This window comes from Styela clava, chromosome 3 (assembly GCF_964204865.1).
Source record: "Styela clava chromosome 3, kaStyClav1.hap1.2, whole genome shotgun sequence".
Taxonomy (NCBI): domain Eukaryota; kingdom Metazoa; phylum Chordata; class Ascidiacea; order Stolidobranchia; family Styelidae; genus Styela; species Styela clava.
Genome location: NC_135252.1, coordinates 9,741,869 through 9,764,791, shown reverse-complemented (window position 1 = coordinate 9,764,791; position 22,923 = coordinate 9,741,869). Strand labels below are relative to the sequence as shown.

Sequence of the window (22,923 nt, the reverse complement as noted above, 5' to 3'; positions counted from 1 at the left end):
TAGTCTAAATTTTATTCCGCTTGTGCCAGTCACCAGGATCAGAAGAACAGAGTACTTCTCGTGCGTTTCCCTTATAATCCCGAATACTGGATTTCCGGTATTGTGTTTGTACATCTGATCGCGGTAATCAACACAATGCATCAGACTTTTTGAAAATCTGACTCCAATTTCCACCATCCATGTTGAAAATTATTTCATTGCCGTATCTGTTTTCTATTGATATAGTGGCAACACGTCTTTATAAAGATGGGAGATGAGGAGAAGCTGATTTTATTTATATTTTTTATTTGCAAATATTTAAGGTTACAAGGTGTTTGAGTTACATGATACTACGCTGCCATAGACGATAAAGCGTTTTTTCAACATTCTTCGATTGTGTATTTTAAGAAAAGTTTTTATGAGATTGTTTCTCTGTTATATTTGCTGCTGTTTTCGCCAGAAAGGTGTCGTTGATCGGATGAATCAGGGTCTTTCGCAGCGCCCGTTCAACTGCTATGAGTCAATGTTTACTATTTCAGTTATATTAGGTGTTTTCTTCTTTCTATTAGGTCTTGCATGATGAAAATAAATATTTGTAATTTGAAGTAGCACATGATAGTTTCAGTTGTCGGTAAATACCTTTCCCAAAACATTTCAATTTCCGATTCACTCATGCCAAATTTACCACTGACATTTCATTTTCACTCAAGTTGCCAATTTCAAAACCTTTCTTCAAATTAGAGCAAGAAGATAATCGGAACGGTATGACTGATATACTCGTATTTATAAGAAAAAGCAATGATTTACCGGTAACTTTCATTTATTGATATTTTTTGGGTTACGAATATGTGGGTATCCAACCATTGACACTGGCAAAGGATTGGTATTGGCGTGAAAATAGATTAATTGATATTTTTTACCCTAACCCCCGACACCACGATACAACCCAACAAAACAACAGCACACATGTTTCAAATCATATTTTTATTTAGGGAAATAGAATATAACAATAATTATGCTGCCAAAAAAAAGTAATAGTAGTATCAGTAAAATAGCCGCATGGGTTGCCTGTCAAAAAGAAAGGCATAAAATCGTAGTAAATTTACGAATTTACAGTTATTTGTACGGCATATGAGAAATGTCGACATCACTCATACGAATAGTGTAGTTATCATATTTATCCATTGCCTTCTCATCGTAAGATAATATCTAAATAGATGGCCCACCAGGCATTAAAGTTTAATTAATAGAAATATAAAATGAAACTTAAAAATGAAAACTATTGAAAATTTGGTAAAGAAAATGTACAATTTACTTTAAAAAAACATGACGGCTAGCAGTACTGTCAGAAGAACATACCAATAATGTTCATATATTCTGAGCAAGAAAATGCTTTAATGACTTGGTTGGAGCCAAAATTGTATATTGAAATCTAACAGTGTGCCTCAGAGCTCAGCCAAGGATTATTTATAAAAAGGGATTCCATAATTGACCAAAATTAGATCAGAAATGTAGCTCTATGCATTGACTGTGTTTCCCTCAGCAACGATAGCTTTTAAGCTTTGTCAGTATGGGTTTCAAAATTTCATCACTTGTATACTAAATTTTCAAAAAATATGAAAACACAGAAAATGTAGGATATATATTGTAAGATACCAACAAAACAGTCGTTTGGAGTATAAGAAATATCGAGTCAATTTCAATTTTACCAACAAGAAATTTCTTACTACCTACTACCATTGTGAGAGAAAAAAGGTTAGGTTTCAATATAATTCCTAAAAAAGGTTGGATTTAAATTCCTAAGGATGGCTGAAGGTTGCGAAGACAGTTTAATCATATGCAACACCACCATACTCAGTCTGGTCGACAGTCCAGGTCAATTATAGGAATAGATACCGTTCAAGATTCCAGATGTACGAACGTTATATCTCGTAGATGTTGATTTCGAGAATACAAATGTATATTTCTCATGGTGGAGAAACTTGCTTCAATAAGTATAGAATGATTAGTATTGCGTGGAATTGACAATTAAAAAAAAGATAGTGAAGCAAACATTAATAGGAAACAATATAAACCTCATCACATAAGTTTGAAAACACCATCAACAGTGCGAAAAAGAAGAGAAATCAGAAAAAATTGAATATATTTGTGAATAAAAACTTTAAGAGATAATCGTATCAACATAATCTACCAGGTTCCATGAAGGTTATACATAAACTAGACAAAAAATAATTTGCGAGAAATGGTCAATTCATATATGCGAACCATATTCAAACAGACTGATCGACATGATCATAAAGAAATACACTGATTAAAAATATACAAAATTATTATTGCTCATATGCATTGATGCCACATTTTAGAAACACAAATCTGGCACAATGTGCAATACGATTCAAATTGATTCCGAGGTAAAGGAATTATATTTGCATGAAAAACCATTTCGTCTTTCCCGCTTGCTAGTCATGTATAACATTAATCAATTGGTTCCAAGGTATGGAGTACTACATATACTATAATAGAAGACAAAAATTATATATAAATGTCATTTATAGAGTTGAGATAAATAAGTGACATAATGAAGGGAAATATACTTCATAATCAAATCTGTTCTTAGGGGTATATTTAAGTCATACCCAAATAACAGAGTTTACCAAAATACACATTTCAAATTTAATTTCTTCCTATCAAAAACTGCTAGTTTCCAATGCGATAAACACATGTAATATTTAAATATAAACAACGCAAAGACGTTTGATTTTCCAATAAAAAAAGTTATTTATATATACTATATTTTATGGTACAATTGCCAGCACAATTATCATTCAACTATATCCGCAGAAAAAACAAATAAAAACAATTTGTTTTAACTAATCGAGAACTAAGACATCATTCTCGTCGTCGCTAAAATGATTATTTATATGTCTATTCATTCTGTCTTCGGACCATTCTGCACCAAATACTTGCATACAGATTGGACAAGTTTTGACGTTACCGTCTTCTAAATTTCTCTTTGTTCCTTTATTAATGTTATTTACCGTTGGTGGATACTGATGAGGTAAAGCTGGTCCTCCATTTTCAGGTCGATTGTTCGTTCTTGATGATGCAGACTGATTTAAATTTGAAGGCTGCTGTCAAAGATGATCAAAGAGGTTTTAGATATAGAATAGGATTTACATATTTATCCTGGGGGAGAGGAAAGTCGATAAGACAGCTCAATCTTATGGCGAGTGGCGACTCACGGCCTCTTGTCTGGTTACCAGTCAATGTCAGGTATGGGATCAGTTAGCCAGTTGCTTGTTTTCAGACACATGGACTTGATGGCCGTAACCGACCAGCGATTATGTGAACCACCCTACGCCTACGAGGAGTCCAGCAATCCTCTCGCACCTAACTATCCCCGCATGGGATTCGAACCTGCGAACCCACGCAGAGTAATTAGAGGTACCGTGGCGAGCATATTCCTAACACTTAGCACAATGCACCACACGCCATCATCAAGATACACAAGCTTGAGTGAAATAAACAAAGAATTCGGTTATTAAAATCAGCTATATTCAAATTTGTTTCAAATGGCTTAAGACATCAAAAATTTACATAATTTTGTGTTACCTCATTCTTGGCCCTAATAGGTGGTCTCAGTGGTACTTCAGCAGGAGGAACAGTATATCTTGAATCTTGAAACGCTTTTCTATTCTGTGTTGTCGCAGCTAATGTAGACGCATGCACCACCTGAGAATAGTTTGAAAAAGCTTTAACAGTAAAAATGTTCATCATGATATATTGCACTTATATTACTCAACAAATAAAAACACAAAATGTAGCTAACAACTTTTTTTTATAAAATTTTTATAAAGACTGACAATCTGTAAAAATTGAAACTCATATTTTTACACTAATTGAAGATCTTTTAAATCCATCACACCACACAAATAATCGGAAAATTTAATTTTATATTCGCATAAGATATGTACCTTTGGAACAACAAACTCCTTAGGTTGATGCCCGTCTGAGTCCCGGTTTTGCATTGGTTGAAAAGGAGTAATATCGCTATCATTATCTTCATCTGATGAAATATAACGATTACCAGGAGTTGCGTGAGAATTATCTCCTGCTCTAAATTGAGCACTGAGTTGAGGAGGCCTCGTTTCTTGTGTGTTAACTGAGGATAAAAAATAGAGAGTCTTAAGGTTAGGGTACTTCGATAAAAAATCTTATTACCTAAAATTGGTTCAAATATTCTTAATGTAGTAATTAGGCAAAGGTTTACAAAGCAGGTAGAATATCCACTATGCAACCCCAAATCAATTCAAGATTAATATTCAAAAAATTAAAATTCTGTCACTTTGGCATTTTTGAGTGGCTTTGAGTTGGTAAGAGAATTATAAGTGTTACAATATAAAGCCACTTTATAATGCTTATTATTAAGAAATACCTCTTCTCTCTAAAAAAAATAGGACTACCGAGTGACCGACCAATTGTAGTAATAAAACAAAATGTTCAACCCAGATTAGGTCCTTCGATCAAGAAGCGGTGACAAAACATACATGATATCCTTAAAAAACTAAATGGGGGATTGGATTCCAAATTTACATAACAGAGATTGTTTCATGAATATTCAAAACTTCTAATTGATCTTCCTTTTCATACTTCTATCTAATCAAAATCAATAGCAATTATATTCAATCATACCAGCACCCCAGTCCATCAAATCCTTTACTGTTGTTAAAGACTGATTCTTGTTATCTATATTTGGATTAAGAGATGGGTCTGCAGCCATTCTATTCAGAGATGTTGCAGGCATAGTCCTTGGGTCTCCTATTTCCATATCCTGATAAAAGGGGTTTGTAGGTTGAACAGTAGATGATACGATCATTGTATCATTATCTGATAGAGAAGATGATGATTTTGTTGAATAAAATTGATTGCTGTCCAGATCTGCTGGCGGCAATGAGTCTGCAGTACAGAAAATATTTAAAAATGAATAACTGGTCATTTGATGCAAATATGCGTAAGAACAAGCTCATTATGATTAACAGCAATGTTACTAACCAAACCAGGGATGGGCAATTACTTTCCTGAGTGGGCCAGTTACAGATAATACACTGATCTGGTCTTCTGGCAAAAAGAATACAAACCTTTATTATGAAAATTATTTTTTCATCTTTATAGTTTATATTATCTAAGAACAGGATGGTTGTTTCCCCGACTCTTGACCCCAAAAAAATTCTCCCCCCATATTTCACTGTTGCAAAATTTCTTTCTGTTTATTTTGAGAGTGTTTTGGAGAGTTGGCACTTACGAACTGGTTTACATGTTTAAAACAATGATGGCTAATTTTAGCCAAGACCAGTGGTTCCCAAACTTTTTGGAAAATTTTTTTATGCTGGACCCCTTCTTTTTTTAAAAGATTTCCGGCCTTGTGCACTAAAGCAAAACATTAAAAGATCACAACAAAAAATCAATGCGCCGTATAGTGAAACAAACGAAAGAATATAAGGCGGAACTCTAATGACATGTGTGACATCCAGTCTGTTTCGATATTTGGTAAACGTGCAAAAGGGCAGCGTAAGCTACAGCTCTGCAGTTAGTAAACTTGTGGTGGCATGAATTGAACTCTCTCTGTGATGTCACAGGCCCACAGCTCTGTGACATCACAATGGGGCAGCGTGATCGAAACTAAAAGTGAAGAATTAGTGTCTCCAGCAGTGATTGCGAAGCAGCAAAATACGACAAATGTGTATCTGCAAATTTAAGCACATAATTTTTGTATTATCAAGCTATTAGCCAAATTACAGATTTGTTTCGCGGACCTGTAAAGGTTCGCGGACCCCAGTGGGAACCACTGGCCCAGACCATTGTAGAATTTGCGAAACTAATCTTCAAATATTGCAACTAAACTACAGCTCGTCAGAGGACATAATGACAATCAAGTTATTTAATTTGCAACTACTTTTTTGAAACACAACTGAAAACTGCCAAATAACATGCAAAACCACAAAAACGAAGCAATGTTTACGTTCATGCTCGATTATCTGTCTGAGCATATAAGTGTCTAAGCGGGTGCAGAAATTACAATTGTTGACTTATCGCTGAACGGTAATGGTTAGAGAAATAAACAAAATGCTCGGGTAAACATCCATTGCATTTAGCCGTTTGTGTTTGTGTGATAATGGTTTATTAAACTCACTTTGTCCAGTATTATGAAGGAGAGGAGGCTGCTGCACATTTGAAAAAGGATGAATATGTGAAGCAATGTTTCCATTAAACATTTGAGTATACTGTACTCCTGTAGCAGTGTTGGAGGTCGCACCAATGCTGGAAACATAAAAATATGAGTTTCGTGATAATCTGAACAATTAATACCATAAAAATTGCAACAAGGAGATAAGTAGTACAAAAATAGGCTGGAGTTATGATAGTGTGAGATCTGGACTCATAATCTATTATTATGCTGTGAAATCAAAATATGTAATCGCAGTTGGAATGACTCAAATCATTACTCAATGACAGTTCTTTTTAGAACTGAAATCGAGTGGGTTCTGAAATTATTTCCACTTGGCGATTAGTGAAATGACTCGATGCTTAATCTGTGACATAGAAAGTGGGTTATCACTTTAGCACTGAGTTGAATAAGATGTGATCGGCTGCAGTAGCTTGGTAAGGAATGGCCAAAACCGAATCATCTATTGTTCAAATACATTTTAAAATAATATTTGCGGATATAAAATATTGAATATATTCCCAATTGAGAACACATGAAAGTCAATGTATATTTAATGTGTTCGTTTTGAAAATTCAGGAAGGTTGCAGAAGAACAATAAATTGATTAGTTTTCTACATTTTACAGTTTTCAGCAATTGAACAAAGGCTTTTTTGCTCATACAGTAGATTTTCGAATAAAACTACCGGTACTCTAAAGTTCGAGTTGAATGAACATAACATGAACATTTGATTCGTTTTGGACTACTTTATTCTTTGTCAAATAACAGCAACATAACCTCTGGCATAAGAACTAAAGTCAATTTGAATTTATTATATAGTGTATAAGTTTGAACGTAAAACTGGAAATAATATTATTGACATACCTGTTTGGAATATGTTGTGAGGGTGTTGGTATTGCAACAAAATCATCACTAAAATTTTCAGAAGTTCCAGGTCTTGAAATCATTGGATTCGAATCTTGTAGCCCAGATTCGTGGTTGTGAATTACTCGTGCAACAGTCATTGGAGGAAACAAAGTATTATATTCAAAACTTTCGTTTCTTGGTGGCGGTCTTCCAGTTTTACGATTCTAACACAGAAGAATTTTCTCATGAGAAAGATAATATCCTACGAGTATCAAACATAGAAAACGTTACAGACTCAATCGTAGGAATTTTGAGCTGTGCTGCTATTTTTGAAACTAATTCATATAAATCACACAATCAATTTAGATTTGGGGTTCAAATAACTTTAATTCAGTCTGCTTTGCTAAACCAAAAATATTTCGCTAGGAGTAGGATTTGTATATGTATCCTGGAAGAAAGGAATCATATGGCACAGCCTCTTGTCTGATTACCAGTCCATGTTGGGTATGGAATAGTTAACCAGTTACCTATTTCAGATGCATTGCTTCAATTATAACAAAAGCAAGTATCTGCAATATCAATAATATCAATTCACCTTCAATTTACATTCAATAAGGAATAAAGCAAGTTAGCATATTTTTAAAATTTGGTGCAGTGCCCAAAAGTTCAATTTGTGACCATTTCTAAAAAGATTTTGATTCCGATATTACATCACCCGGCAATAACAATAGAGAACTAACCGTTCCATTCTCCTTTGATATACCACGAATAAATTCTTCCGTTGGTTTCAAAATAACAGTTGCGTTTGTAGAAATTGGAGTTTCCTCTTGAGATCTCGAAGGCATTTGCCGAGAATGTAAAAAATAGTCTGAATTTGTTGTAGTTGGACCATATGAATCGTGATGAGAACTTGGCAGTGAAGAACCAATAACATGTCGAACATCATTTGGTGGAAAACCATCCATACATGCCTGTAATATTGTAACAAAGTTTAGTTCATGGCGTGATTAATAAATAGCTGTAGGACTAGGTTTAAATACAGGGTTGTTTGTATAGTCGAGAAATTGGCACATTATTACAGATACAAAGGGCGAATTTTCATAATATCAAAAAAATCGAAATTTCCTATGGAAACTAAAGAGTATTGCATTCACTAAACTTTCTTAACATCCTACTACAGGACGCCTGCATTAGCTAACATTTTAATTACTTTTATTAAAATTGATGTGTGTGTCGGAGCTCGGAGGAAAAATTTTCACAACCTGTAGTCAAGGCTCATTGGTAAATTTTCGCTGGCATCCCTGTTCAGACATACACGTATAAAGATACTAAGATTTGAAATGATCAAAAATTCTACAGTTAGACATAGTTTTTGACTGTTTTCATTCAGGGCAGGATGGGTTGAATAGTGTACAACCAATAGTTTAAATAGTAGCACTAATCAGCATCCAAACATTAGTTAATATCAATACAATAAGCTAGACCGATAGACCATCATGCCCAACTATTTAGGAAATTGTTTACTGCAAGGCTCAAACATATCCTGAACTCAATTAGGCAATAGTACAGCATAAGAAACAAAGAATTAAAGAATAAACTCGTAGGGTTAAAATGTCTGAGTTGAAGCCCAACAGTAGATGATAAAAGGGCATATTAGGTAGAAAAATCTATTACCGGTATTGACATCCCAAAAAAACAAGACATCCACATTAATGTCATTTATAATCTACTGTACAAATGTACATACTTAAAAATCTTCAAAGGTCAATACTCTGAAATCTCACCTTCTGATGAGTTAAGAATGCATTTCCGTTTTTCGGTGAAGTAGTCTTCTTTCGTTTATTAGATAACTCTTCACTGCATTGCACTGGAACACCTGAGGGGCCATTTCTAGCATTTGATGGGGTTTGTACGTTTTCTTGAAATAAGAAAATTTGTTAGAATTGGACAGGTATAATGACAAAGATGATATGAATAAACTGTAGAGAAAAGTGTTGATCTTAAATAACATCCAAATTGGTGGCTTCAAGGGATGATGCCCCCATATGAGCGAATTAGGACAGGAGAAGAGGAAAGGCAACAAGACGGCTTAATCACATGGCAAACCACGGCCCCTCGTAAACTTCGGTGAACCCACGCAGGGTAATCTGAGGTGTGGTGGTGACCGAATTTGTAACGCTAAGCACGATGTGCTACACCGCCGAGTCACTACTGACAACTCATGTATGCATATTGATAACAATTAAGTACTTTTGTGCTATGTTATGATCTTTAGGGGTATAAAATCGACAATATCACCAGAAAATGAAAGTGAGAGGCAAAAGATGTAGTTTGACTTCAAAAACTGAAGAATGGGATAAGCAAAGATATTTTGCAACACTTTATAAACGATGTTTCTTAGAATAAGGAGATGAAGCATTTCAGATTGAGATTCATATAATTATTCATTTCAATAAGAGCATGGTTTCCATGGAAATACATTATCAACATGTTTTGCCACAGTTCAGAATTGAATGCCCTTAAAACATGTGAAATTTAGAAAACAACTTCATTTAGGCCAAGTTTACCAACAGGCCATAAAATTACTGTATTAACTTAAATAATCGAGTTTGGTAAGTTTAATCACTCTCATATTGGCATTGATTACAAGACAAAAAATGACATCCAAAAGTCTTCAATAATATTCATATCCAAGGATGAGGCAGATATATACCTAGTTTGCTTGCTACACACTTAACAAAAGAAAAAGAATTGATAACAAACTCAAAACAGCCTAAAACCGCTAACAGATATTCTTTATTAAATATGCATTTGCATATATCAGAAATCACTTTTTATTTTCTGCTCTACGGCATTTGCAAACTAGAATATCAATATTGACATTCCATAGAGCAAATAATTTGAATGGATATCGGAGGACTATGAGGCATTGAGTTTAATAGTTTAATATATAAAAATCATGAATATTCAAAATTGAAAGTCATGAGTTTTAATTAATGGAGAATTTAAAAAGGTAACGTAATTGGCTACGATACATCTGAGATAAAAATACAAAATACACGAATTAGTTTTACCTGGATTATTTTGCATATGATCAACAGAGCGAAGTATTTTCAAAAATTTAGGATTCTGGAATAAAGCTGATAATATATGAGACTGCTCAGCAGCTCTTGTTTTTAAATCATTCAACTCTCCTCGTATTATTTGAACATCGGAACAAAGAATCAATGCATCTTGGTTATTGCTGAAAAATAATGTAATTTAGCTTCAGAGGCTGTGGATTGAAATTTGAATTCACTTACACTCAAGTTCAACAACATCTGAGAAATATGAACTTCATTTTCAAGGTCATTGATTTTAGTTTAACAAGAGTCTGAGCGACTGAACCAGTTGAAAAATTGATTTTCAAGACTTCGCGAAGCATTTTAAAATCGTGAAACAGCAAAGAATAGCATGAGATGAATTTGTAAAATCAAATTCAGGTTTTTTGATTGAAATTGTATTGCAAAATAGCTCTATTTGAGCTAATTTGTATTTGCACGTTCCACTCTGAACAAGGCCCTGTAAAAGCATTCACTGATAATATGTAAGAATTCACTATTTTTTCAAGAACCAGTTTTATTACCAGTTCGGCATTGCCTACTTAATTTATGACACCCTGCATGAAGTGGTGACCATGGGATTTGGAGCTGAGTGTAACCTGTGACGCCAACACAGTTAAGTCTAATGCTTTACCCACTAAGCCAAAGCTCATTAGGTAACTAATTAGTTTTTATCTGTAATTTCATATTCGGCGAACACAGGTTAAACAAGGATGAAAAAGATATCCAACTTTTAACCGTGAATCCTAAATCTGAACAAAAATGAATGGAACACGTGAAAAACAAATGCTAATTTAAATACAGATCATGAAATCCATAGATGGTCCAATTGTATTAAAACAGTGGTTCTCAACCATTTACTGACCGCGTAACACTTTACTGTTTTTTACTCTGGCCGCATACCACCGAAAAAGACCCTTTTGTAAATGGGGAATAATGGCACAAGACATGCGATATGGGAGTATTTTAAGATGTGGCATTAGATCTTTTGTAACCTCAATCGCAAGACGGACGAAAACATACCCATCTCAATTTGTTAGTGGATAATAGCAGATGAGGGCGATCTCTGAGGACTCGACTGGTTCATAGGATGTTCCTTCGACCCTCGACCACAGAAAAATTCTTCTACGTTACTATTTCAAAATGAAAACTGACAATGACAAATAACAGCAAAACTTCAAAAACGAGGCAAAGCATACTTTACAACCATACTTGAATATCTGTCAGAACAGAAGTGTCTGAACGGCTGCAGAAATTACTATTGTTAAGTTATTGTTGATTTTTGCTGATTGGTTATGATTATTAAACACGGAAATTGATCACCGGGGAAACATTCACTCTGCGAATACATAAAGTATGGAAGATAAAAAGCGTTATCAGCATATTTTAGCCAACTCAGAAGGGAATGGTTGCAACAATTCGAAGCTGCTCGCGTACCCCTTGAACATCTTCCGCGTACCACAGGTTGAGAACAACTGTATTAAAACATATAACCAAATTTCGATTATATACTATTCATATTTACATATAGAATTATAATTAGTTTCCAATGGTCTCCGAGCAAACTAATACAAAAAACAAATTCCCACACTCCTAGAGTATATCCAAATGAGTACCCACTGCAAATAATAAGTATTACACTGTATTACGAAAACGACTAAATATAACTAATAATAAAAGTGGGTGTAATGGCCATGTGGTTAGCATATTCAATCTCACTAGGTGTTAGATAGATATTGCATGTTCAAGATCAAACCCCATGCCCACCAGCTCATAACGGCAAGCGATGACTAAAGCAATGTTGAACCATTATAAGTGACTGCTTTATAAGTTAACTCAACTTCAATGTTTTTGATTCAAATCAGATTTAAAGTTTCATAAACAGTGCCTGAGGTATTCGGATGTAAAACTGGAAATAATAATATTAATATGTTATGTCATTATCAGTGACTGGAGTGAGAATGAAAATTAATGGAGCAAGTATTTCCAAAGTGCAAATTTATGTTAATGTTTGAAGTTGTCAGCCACGCGACTGCTTGTGCAGAGGCTTAGGAAATGTTCATAGTTAGTAGCTCGTTGTTTCATTGTACTGAAAATACACTTTGTATAAACATAATATAAAAGAAACGTAAAAATTGCATTTCAGTGAGTATTTAAATAATACTAACTTGTCCTGATCCGATGGACCACTATTTAACATTGTACCAACAGGTCCATTAACGTTCATGTTTGATGTTGTTGGTCCATTGTACGATGGTGAACGCATTGATACCAACAGAGACACTTCCTCCTATTAAGATATATAATATAGTCAATAGGGTTATATACCAAAGTGGGATATTGCATATTGGAATTTGCAAAATAGACAATTTCAAAAAATTGTATAAAACATCTTATCAGTGTTTAGTTAAATTGAATGCTGACGAGTTGTTTTCAGATAATAATTGGATTGGATCGTTGGATAATAATTTGAATATTAAATCATTATTCTGTAATTTTTTTTAATACCTAATATTTTACATCAATCTGCTGTGACTCAAATTTATGATGTTCCAAATGTTAATGGATAATACCAGTTCCAGTTCAACATAGCCTACGCAATTTTTTTAAACCATAATAATTCCTGTGTTGACCACTATGCCGACTGAACTCAAACTTAGGGTGTCTAACCCAGCAAAAAAACTCGAATCGTCTATCCATCCATATAAATACTCAGATAACTTGAATTACCTACTAACTGCTTGGTTTATTTCATATAGTAATATGATAAACAGTAACTGTTTAAAACAGCCATAAAAAGATCCTGTACGAATTCTGTGGGCCGAATAATTGAGAGAATTCTATTTAGGAAATTAACAGATTTAAGTATATACATGATTCATGGGATATAAAAAGCATATAAAAAAGAGGATTTGAGGAAATTATGGGACACATCAACCTGTGTGTGATAAGTTGGAATATTTACTTTCAATCTTATATTATCTTCTTCCAATTCTCGAATTTTCAAAACAAATGCTTCTTTTTTATTGTTGAATTCATCTTCGATTGCTGTTTGATAATCCTTTTCTCGTTTTCTTAAATCAGTTGTCAGGTTTTTCTAAATTATAGAAGAATATTACAGTCAAGAATAAAAAAAAATGCAAAAATTGTGATAAAAAAATTTATATATCAAACCATCAATCACAATGTGACAAATTCTCTTAACATTCATCGAATATGGTGGCCTAGTGGCTTAAAGCGTTAAACTAAACTATAATGACATCACAGGTTGAAGTCTCGAGTCCAAATCGTAACCCACCACCTCACTCAGGGTGTAATAAATTGGGTAGGTAAGGCAATGCCAAATCAGAAAGATTCCAGTTCTTGCAAAATAAAGTACCTAATTGCATATAAGTGACTCATGTAGATCCTTGTATAAATACGTTGTATGAAAAAATCATGTTTTGAAGCTGCTCAATCATTTGTTACTCAAATCTGCTATTCATGATATTCCTATAACAGATATCACTGAATGAAAGTATACACAGTTAACAATATTCTTACTTCATTTTTTACATTAGCTTCTAACTCTGCTATTCTTTGCTCCATTTCTTTGTGTTTCTTCTCTGCACTTTGAATCAAAGATCTTTGATATTCCTGTTGCAATTAAGAAAAAAAAGGGTAAAAGTCAGCAACCTATCTTACAGATGTAAATGATAAAATATTTGCTAGCTATTTTTTTTTACATGTGTGGTGTTTTCAGGAATTTTCTTAACTTACCCTTTCTTTTTCAAGTTCCTCACGGGCCATGATTTCCTTTTTCTCAAGATTACCTGCTTCCATTTTAGTTTTTTCAAGTTTTCGAACAACATCATCTTGTTTTGCTTTCTCTCGAAGTACATCTTCTTGAAGATTATGTATTCGGCTGAAATGCTGTAAACATGACAAAAATTACTACTATGATAAATTTACGACAAAATTGGACATATTTTCAGATAAAAATCAAGAAAATTGATAAAAAAAACTGTAAGTAAAAATATCAACCATTTGAAATGATATCGCTGTTCCACAATCACAAGTTCCTGGAACAGCACGACAAATTTACAGCCGATCATGAAGAGATAAAATCAAATCAGGAAATGGCAATGAAATATTGCCACATATTCTTGTTGAGTTTCGGTCAGTTAGAAATATAGTGTCATAGTATGTGTACTAAAAGCTTGGTAGTTTTCATAACAACATATTGTATTTGTCTAAACCCTCTTACGCCTTAACATTTCATTCTAAAATTTCACGAATTGCCGGTATTCCTTTTTAAAAAATTTGGTAACCATATTTACACATAATATAGATTCATTTAAAATCTTCACTGATCAATAAATACAACTAATGAAATGAAACGTTGCAAATTTTATAATGTTCAAGATGTCTTGTGTATTGAGTTACATATATCTACAACTTAGCAAAAATATTTTGGTTCCCATTTTTGTTCGTGAAAAAGAATCGACCAAATTATTTCATGATATAAAAAAATCACCATTTCTAATTAATATCAATAATATACTTTCCTTGCATATATTAAAAATATTCAGTTTAAACAAAAATATACAGACAGATCAATATGTGTTTATGGAGACAGAAGCATGAAGTGTCAACAAGGTCATCTGTTTATAATTGTTTTTATCACAAAATGAGATAATTTTTCTGTTTAAACTGCTTATTTGATAAAAAAAATTTGATACTAAGAATGCCTCTGACCTAAATAAATTGTGATTCCACAAATTGATTTGGCAAGATAAAATACATGTAATACAATATGAATAATTAGTAATAAAAATAATTACATCTGAATTTTCACTTTGTTGTTTAACTCTTTCTAATTCCTCTCGAAGTTGTTGGCATTCTTTACATTTTTCATTATATGCTTCCCATGCTTGGTTGACACTTGCCTCAATGTCCGGTGGCATTGCAAAATTTGTTTGGGAGTTTGTTTGAGAAGCTCCAGACATGTTGGCACTTCGAAACTATGAGTAAAATGGAGAACAAAGTTTATGCAAATTCAGCTTCTCAGCAATCAATATACAAAATAAGACAAGGAGGATTCAGAAGCAAAAAAAGAGTATAAAAGCATCAATCATGTACTTTATGAAAAATTTCGGAAATTTCTATTTGAAATTAGCTAGAAGAAAAATCATCATCCTAAGTGCCATACTCTATGAAAATATTGGTGTGTCATTGGGTCAAGAACGGTTTCCAGTATGAAAGTTTACGGATTAGCGGTACAACCATGCCACAATGTTTCTCTGTAATGTTCACACAAAGAGAAGTTTAATTTATAAATATCTTTCCGAGTGGCAGTAATTTCCAGTTCCAAATGAAGAACTATGACGTATATTTGATGATCATATTTTCCATTGTACATAGCCTACTAGTTAACGATCTAGAATTAATTTAGCAACCACACAAATCTATTTTAAATCGAATTTGTGACAGACTGAGATTCATCACATCCCATTTAAATGCACCCATGGGCATTAGTAAAGATGTAGTTAGTGATCCAATGTAAAAAATCATATAACTGAAACAACCACTTATTAACCAGATTCATTTTGATCACAAAAATTCAGAGCATAAAATTTTACATCCAAGAAGACTTTTACATATCTATACCGTAGTTTTGAACATAAAATGCTGAATACGATTTGTATTACTTGGCACAATTATTAGGATTTGATATCTAAATCCATTCTACAATATTTTTTAAGTAATACATATACCATAATGAAAAAAAAGGACAAAAAACTTACATTATCTTGTGATCGAACACTATTCTGCATTTGAAATTGTTTATTTCGTTCTTCTGCGTCTGATAGTTTCTTTGTAACTCTTGCATATGCAGTCAGAAGAGCGTGATGCGATGCGAAAATTTGGTTACTATCCCAATTTTCGTCAGCGAAGGATGGCCTAATCAGAAAAACATAAAATTTGAAGTCTTATATAATTCACAGAATATGCAAATTCGATAACGCAAAAATGTGATGACGACAAAAACATTACCTAGAATCTATTGTTGGTAAACATAATATATTTCAAGATAGGTCGAAGCCCAGCAGTAACAAAAGGTTCAAATTTAGCCTAGTGTGTGTTAATCGCTAGTTCAATTTACCTTAAAATGATCAAATTTGATCAAATTTTCATGTATCATAAACCTTTGCGATAACATCAGCACTTCTTTTGCATACATAATTGCAATGTTTTGTTTCATTAAAATATCACTATAAACGTGAGATTAGAAGACAATAAAAACCAACCCTCAAATAGTACTAAATATTATATCACAGCAGAAAATCGGAGATATATAATAAATGAAAGTGGGGATTCATTAATTTTGTTAATCTATTACAGCCAGTTTTTTGAAAAAATTGCCCATTCAGCAAAATATGGATTATTTCATCAGAAAATCACCATGGTAATTGAAACTAATGTGGGAATAAAAAACAAATTTAGAAGCTAGAATTAAAATAATACTAAATTGCAATGTAAGAACTGTTTACTTTAACTTCATGACAACAAAATCCAAGTCATATTAAAATATTTCAAGCATTAGGTATGAATTTGAAAAATTCACAATGAACAATTCAAACCAGGCAGCTGGAAGGCATTTTGTATAAGATACTCAAACATGCCTTTCGCTCTGAGGAAAGCCTAGTGCAAGCAGGCCTAGTACTGATATCTAATTACAATAATTTTTGTATGTAATGCATTGAATATTCCACGAGATATCTATATTCTACTATGATAACGGAAATGTAAAAAGGGAATTTTTAGTAAACCGAGCCGTTAAACATGAACCTAACTGTAGAAAAAGTAATAAAAGACCATTAATCACTTAACTTAATTACTTTACAATCTAATCATTATTGCCATTCTGAGGAAATAAAACTATCTTTAGGATTTGCTTTTTTGTACAATGAATTCATTTGCTTTCACTTATTTTGTAAATTCTATAATAATAGTAACATATAGTGTTATTTTCTGGTATTGAGATCATCAACAGTTTTTTTAGTACCAATACAACACAAATATTGTTGTAATCCCTCCACGAATATATTCTGTCCTAAATTTAGCAGCAATTTATCCAATTGCTTCTGTCCCATAAACCGAATGATATCATTATCCTACAAAATATTCAATTACGAGATGGCAGGTGTAAAAATTTGATATGTTTGAAATTTATATGATATACCCTTTCGAGGTAATTCCACTTCATAATATGTGGAGAGGTTTATTTTATTTATATTGATTTATTTTCTATTTAAACACTTTTGGGAATACACACGCAGTCTTGAGTGTTTCTTCCCCTTTTGTTGTTATATGCAAATTTTATGTATTACAAACATTGAATTTTAACCTAATATGTAATCGTAGGCCTTGGGCTATACGAAGAAAACAGAAAACATCATTGCTTTTTAAAAATATTATTCCCAGTGTATCTAACATACAGTAGTTACGAAATTTTTATAATATTTCAATGCACATATCAATTTCAAATTTCAATTCAACTGATGTTAAATAAACACCATATATCGGTTGTCTTTAGTAGAAATGTCTGAAAAATTTGGATAAAAAGAAGAAACAAGCTCAAATGCGACCTCTGGTGAGCTTGTATGCTTATTTATTTCATTCTTCATACTTATTTCATCAATTCTTATGGCCCCATATAAATCAAATTTAAAATTTGTGTCTGAAAATATATTCTATTTTTTGCATCATCAGTCTCAAACTGTATTATTAAATAATCCTACAATAATTAGGATGGATATTGTCCTGAATAAAATTCCCTGAGGCCAATGTACGAAGCACATATTCATCAAATGACGACAATCGACAGTCTATTGAAGCTATATGTAAATTGGATTGCTATGATGCCTAATTTAATGCCAAGTGTTGAGTTTGAATTTTAAAATATGGGCTAAGTTAAGATAAAAATGATTTTATAGTTTTCGACAATGGAATGGAGGAAATATATTCAAGCGTCGTTTTTTTTTAAATCCTAATTTTTTGTTTGTTTATTGCATGACATGTTTATGATAAAGCGACATGACCAAATAAAAATATTTCAATCCTTATGGAAATCAGCATAAGTCATCCAATCATTGCTTCTTCCAGAGTTATTAAAACTCAGCCTTTGGCAAAAGCATGTATCATTTACAATGATTACATTAAAAATTAAGGTAAATTGACTGAGATTTGTTAAACCTTTTCACAATAAAGCACGTATTCTCTTACTTATTTTATAGAAGAGCAGGGACAACAAGTGTTGAAAAGGGGGCCACAGATTATGGAAGTTTAAGAAAAAATTTCACAATACAGAAAAATTTTCTAGTAATTTTGGGAGATCACCCTGGACAGTCCAATGATTACACCAAATATGAAACACATTTCGCAAGTTGAGCCACAAACAGAAACTTCCTGTTTTTTAATCAACAGCAATATCTCTAATACCTTGAAGCTATTGCTGGGAAATGTTTAATGAGTTAATCTGAGTTCAATTTGAAATAACATTAAAACACAAATACGTCATATTAAATGTCTGGATGGAATAGAGTTTTTAATGCCTAATAACGCAGTCTCCAATGATATCATGAGGGCGAGGCATTATTGAGAGCAAGAAGATTTTTGAAGTTTGCTTGGGTTGTGATATTATAAATTAATTCTGCCAATAGAAGAAAATTCACTATTATACATCCATCTGCAAGCCAGCCTTGGTTGAGCAGCTCGTCTAGATTTATTCATTCTACATAATGAGATTTATACCTTGTTGAATCGACAGTACTTGTATATGATGGAATATCATCTTGTTTCGGCCATGAGCTATTTTGCAAAATGCTGTCCGGATTGCCTGTTGTAAAAAATAAAATCATTACAGGAAATAATACCAAGTTCACAACTAAATATAATGGCTTTGTAGTAGGGAATTAGTGAATTTTAACACATTTTTAATTAAAAGGTGTTTGTGTCTTCTTCAATTAGTATAGATTGGTCTGCAGAAGAAGATTGAAATATACCATAGGCTATTCTATTTGCGAAAAAATAGTTTAAATTTGGTCTAGATTGGTTATGTGAAGAAATTTTGTTAAACATATTAACTGATTAACTGTTTAAACCACATGTGTTTGTGGTGAAATACAAGTTCTAAAAAATTGAAGATCAGGATCATATACAAGCAAATGGAACTTCAAAATAACCTATAGTAGAACCTAATGCAGCGGTAGCCTACTCAACCTGCAGCTAAAATATTCCATACCGAATGCATTCGGCATTCGCTGAACAGGTATTTAGAGTTAGCAGTCCTTCTGTTTAGAAATCGCCCTCGCCCGCTCCTGCCCACCTAAAACGAGTCCCGACCTTGGGAACGCTTGAAGTCCACAATGCATCTCCATTGAGAAATCGACAACGAAGGGAGCGTTTGGCAAGAGTGGTATGTGCGTTTCGAGATATCCCGATAGTGCCTTTGTACATCATACGGGCGTTACTATTGCTACCTGATGTATTTGTTGGTTGATCGCCATAATCTTGAGTTTAAAGGCTAATTAATAATTTGAAGACTAGGTTAGGCAGTTCGTGATAGCGGCTAGCTTTGACCACAAAGTGTATTCATCCAAGTTTTACGATAATTCAATGGTGGAGATGATTGAAGCCTTTCAGCTCTGACGATAGATGACAAAAATTCTTCTGCGATTTTGCACGCAATTAATACGTTGAATCTTTACACGAAAGTCTGAAAATGGATATAGTGCCACATAAAATAATCCCATAGTGCGTTTCTTGTGCTGTTGTTCCCCAAACCAAAAGGAGGTTTTGTACGTGGTACAACTGACCTAATGCAAGCAACTGCAAAATGAGTATATAAGCAACAACAGAGCAGAAGCTAGCTGTACTATGTACAACTATTCATCGGAGCATCCCTCAGAAATGAAGTAATGCGTTGTATTTGCAACCATTTGAAATGGGAGAGCTATTCATGATATGACAAACTAAGGGTAATGGCAAATCTGCTCAAGTTTGAATACTGCTCAACTTGAAAAAAATGTTAAGAATGTGTTGTATGATTCAACCTTGGAACAGTTGTGATCTTCATGTCGCAGTGGTTAGGTTGTGATCTTCTCACATAAAAAAGGTTGTAGGTTCGAGTCCACAATTGAGAAAAACATCTGTTCTTCATACATAGGATATACAATAAACTTATACAAAATGACTCGATTACCTTCATCGTGATACAGCTCTCTGTTTCACATCTCTGAGTACCATTTTTAAAAAACAATCCAATCTCAATTTAAAAAAATTTGCGAAAGCATCGAAACTTACTGGCTTGTAACAGACTAAATTCTTCAGATGCTTGAGTTTTTTCAATGTTTTTACCCTCAGTCTGGGCTTGTGCCATCAGTGCTCAATAATATTGTTCCACATTCCTGATGAAGTCAAAACCTTTTTAAATAAATTTATTTTTTTTCAATAATGATCGGAATTATTTATCACACTCTTAAAACTATATCTGCAAAAATGAAACTTATTAATATAAAAGTATATATTATTCATATTATTAAAGCAAAAGAAGATTGCTTCAGGAATTTTGAATATAGGCTACATAGAGAGTCAATTTGTTATTTCGTCAACCAGAAAACAAATAATATATAAATAATATTAAAATAACTTATTTTATTTTTATTTTAAATAAGTGAATCAAAAGTTTTTGGTAGATAACTGGGTGGTAACGATACGACCATTCACGGTCATCTGAGTTGGTTACCACCCAATACAAACATGTGATGACATGCAAGATGATCTCATTATTATATATAACTGTAAAACGTTAGCAGAGATACATAAAAATATTAATTACATAAATTGTCTGCTACAGTCAGACAGAAAAATAATCCAATGGTGACGATTTTTGATTGCGCTTCCTTTCAGTTTATTACATAGTGCAAGTCTATAGAGGCTCAGATTATTTCGTAAAAATGGGTTTGCACTCACTGTTATAAATGATGTATTTTAATGTCTGAATGTGGGAGCTATTCTTAGAATCAGTTCCATCAAAATGTCGAATGTAAGTTCTTGGAAAAAAGTGTCTGTTCAGTCTGTCAGTAGGTAGTCTACCAGAAGGCAGGAAGGTTGGGATAGATCGTACTAGATCCTTTGAACTATACGAACTGTCATCCAAGACGCGCAGACGAGAACCAGAATGCGAACAGCTATTTCTCTCCTTTTCTCGTCGCAATGATCCCGATAGGCAGATAGAAAAGAGATCGCTGACGTTAGTCAGTTCTTTATCGTCCGCGCCGATGCCATTCCCGGTGATTGAACAAGTATTTGGCAAGCTCTATGATGTGATTGTGACGTTGTTGTGACGTAATTTTATGATGGCGTAGTCACGTGGGGGTTAGGATTGACATGCCAAAAAATTGATCAGAAGTACGTTAGGTACGAAACTACATGCTGACATGAGACCCGGAAGGTCAAGATCAATTTGGCACAGCTTATATACCAGTATACGATAACTAATCTATACCACTAATACTATTGTTTGGAACTTCTGTACTTACATAATCTTGAGTAATATAAATTTTGGAAAAAATCTTGTTTTGTCTGGCGCATGTACCGTATTAAACCTTTATAAAGGTTTTGCCAGTTTCCCCAATTTATACTTATAGCAGTATAGGCCCTAGTTACAAGCTGCATAGTCCAGTCTGCTAGTTTCTGACTTCTGCACTAAACCCAGAAACCGGAACTGTAAAACAGTTCGCTCACACACCAGCACACTGACACATGTATCGGTGAGCATGTAGGGCTTTTACAGTATTAACGTTTAGCATAGATCAAATAGACAACTCCATCAATAATACTGATAATAGCCCTATTATAATCAAACTAAGCGCAGAATCGAACAGATTGCAAAGCGGCAGGTCACGAGCAATTTAGTCTATCCAAATATAACCTACTGTACCTGTTAGTTGCTGGTTTCTTATAGCTTGACCCGTTCATCACCATCCGCGATTATTTCGTTTAGTGATTACATCTTGGTGCATCGCTAAAGGTTAACCAGTAAGCGAAACCTGGGGATTTCCTATGACGCTTTGTCACGTAATATGTGAACTGTGAAAGGAGCATAAGTGGGTTGTTGCAAAACCGAATGAATTGCGCTAAAATCATAACTTCAGGCCAAGATTGTCTATGATTTTAAATATCTGTGTATATTTTGCAAATGAATTCACGTTATTTATCAGCTTAATAACGTATTATATTGGATTTCTCATATTTATTCCAGTTTGAGGAAAGTGAGTAAGCTTAATTATATGGCGACTCCAGGTTTTTGTTCGGTTACCAGTACATGTCGGATACGAAAATAATAGTTATTCGTTTCAGATAAATAAATATGATGGTGAAGGGAGACAGAGTTGCAACGCAAGTTGTGACTTTGGTGCCAAGCCATACAAAAATATGGGATCGGAAAATATGGAACTCGAACCAGTACAGTGTAAGAAAGGTGCGGATTGCAAGCGCGCCAGTAAGGGTTAGTGCGATGCGTCTCGTGCCTTCGACCAATTACCCATGCATTTCCCAGGATCCTCGCAATGGCATAAATGGAATATCTTCGCTTGAACTATATTGTTATTATTGGACACGTCAGTGGACATAACGATCGTTTTGCATTTTATGCTGGTACTCTTCTTCTTCTGGTTCTTTTTAAAAAGTTTTCTCTTCGATTTCTGGACCAATCTCTTTGAAATTTT

At 33.5% G+C, this 22,923-nt stretch overlaps 1 protein-coding gene across 3 annotated transcripts; it reads right to left on the bottom strand.

The window, feature by feature from the left end:
• Nucleotides 1-944: 944 nt before the first annotated feature.
• On the bottom strand, nt 945-22,294 carry LOC120342046 (uncharacterized). Of its 3 annotated transcripts, none has more exons than XM_039410706.2 (18): nt 22,137-22,294; nt 20,498-21,512; nt 18,947-19,031; nt 15,937-16,093; nt 14,974-15,153; nt 13,910-14,062; nt 13,694-13,786; nt 13,116-13,247; nt 12,319-12,440; nt 10,124-10,293; nt 8,834-8,967; nt 7,790-8,020; nt 7,068-7,273; nt 6,170-6,297; nt 4,672-4,935; nt 3,954-4,141; nt 3,592-3,711; nt 945-3,110 (listed from the first exon to the last, which is right to left on the bottom strand). In XM_039410706.2, exons 2-18 carry the CDS (start codon nt 20,571-20,573, stop codon nt 2,850-2,852), a joined length of 2,700 nt encoding a protein of 899 aa, XP_039266640.2. In that variant the 5' UTR covers nt 20,574-21,512; nt 22,137-22,294; the 3' UTR covers nt 945-2,849. The 3 variants fall into 3 exon arrangements, with proteins under 3 accessions (XP_039266640.2, XP_039266643.2, XP_039266641.2); XM_039410709.2 differs by having other exon boundaries at nt 945-3,107; XM_039410707.2 differs by having other exon boundaries at nt 20,498-20,617; nt 22,137-22,277.
• Nucleotides 22,295-22,923: the final 629 nt, after the last annotated feature.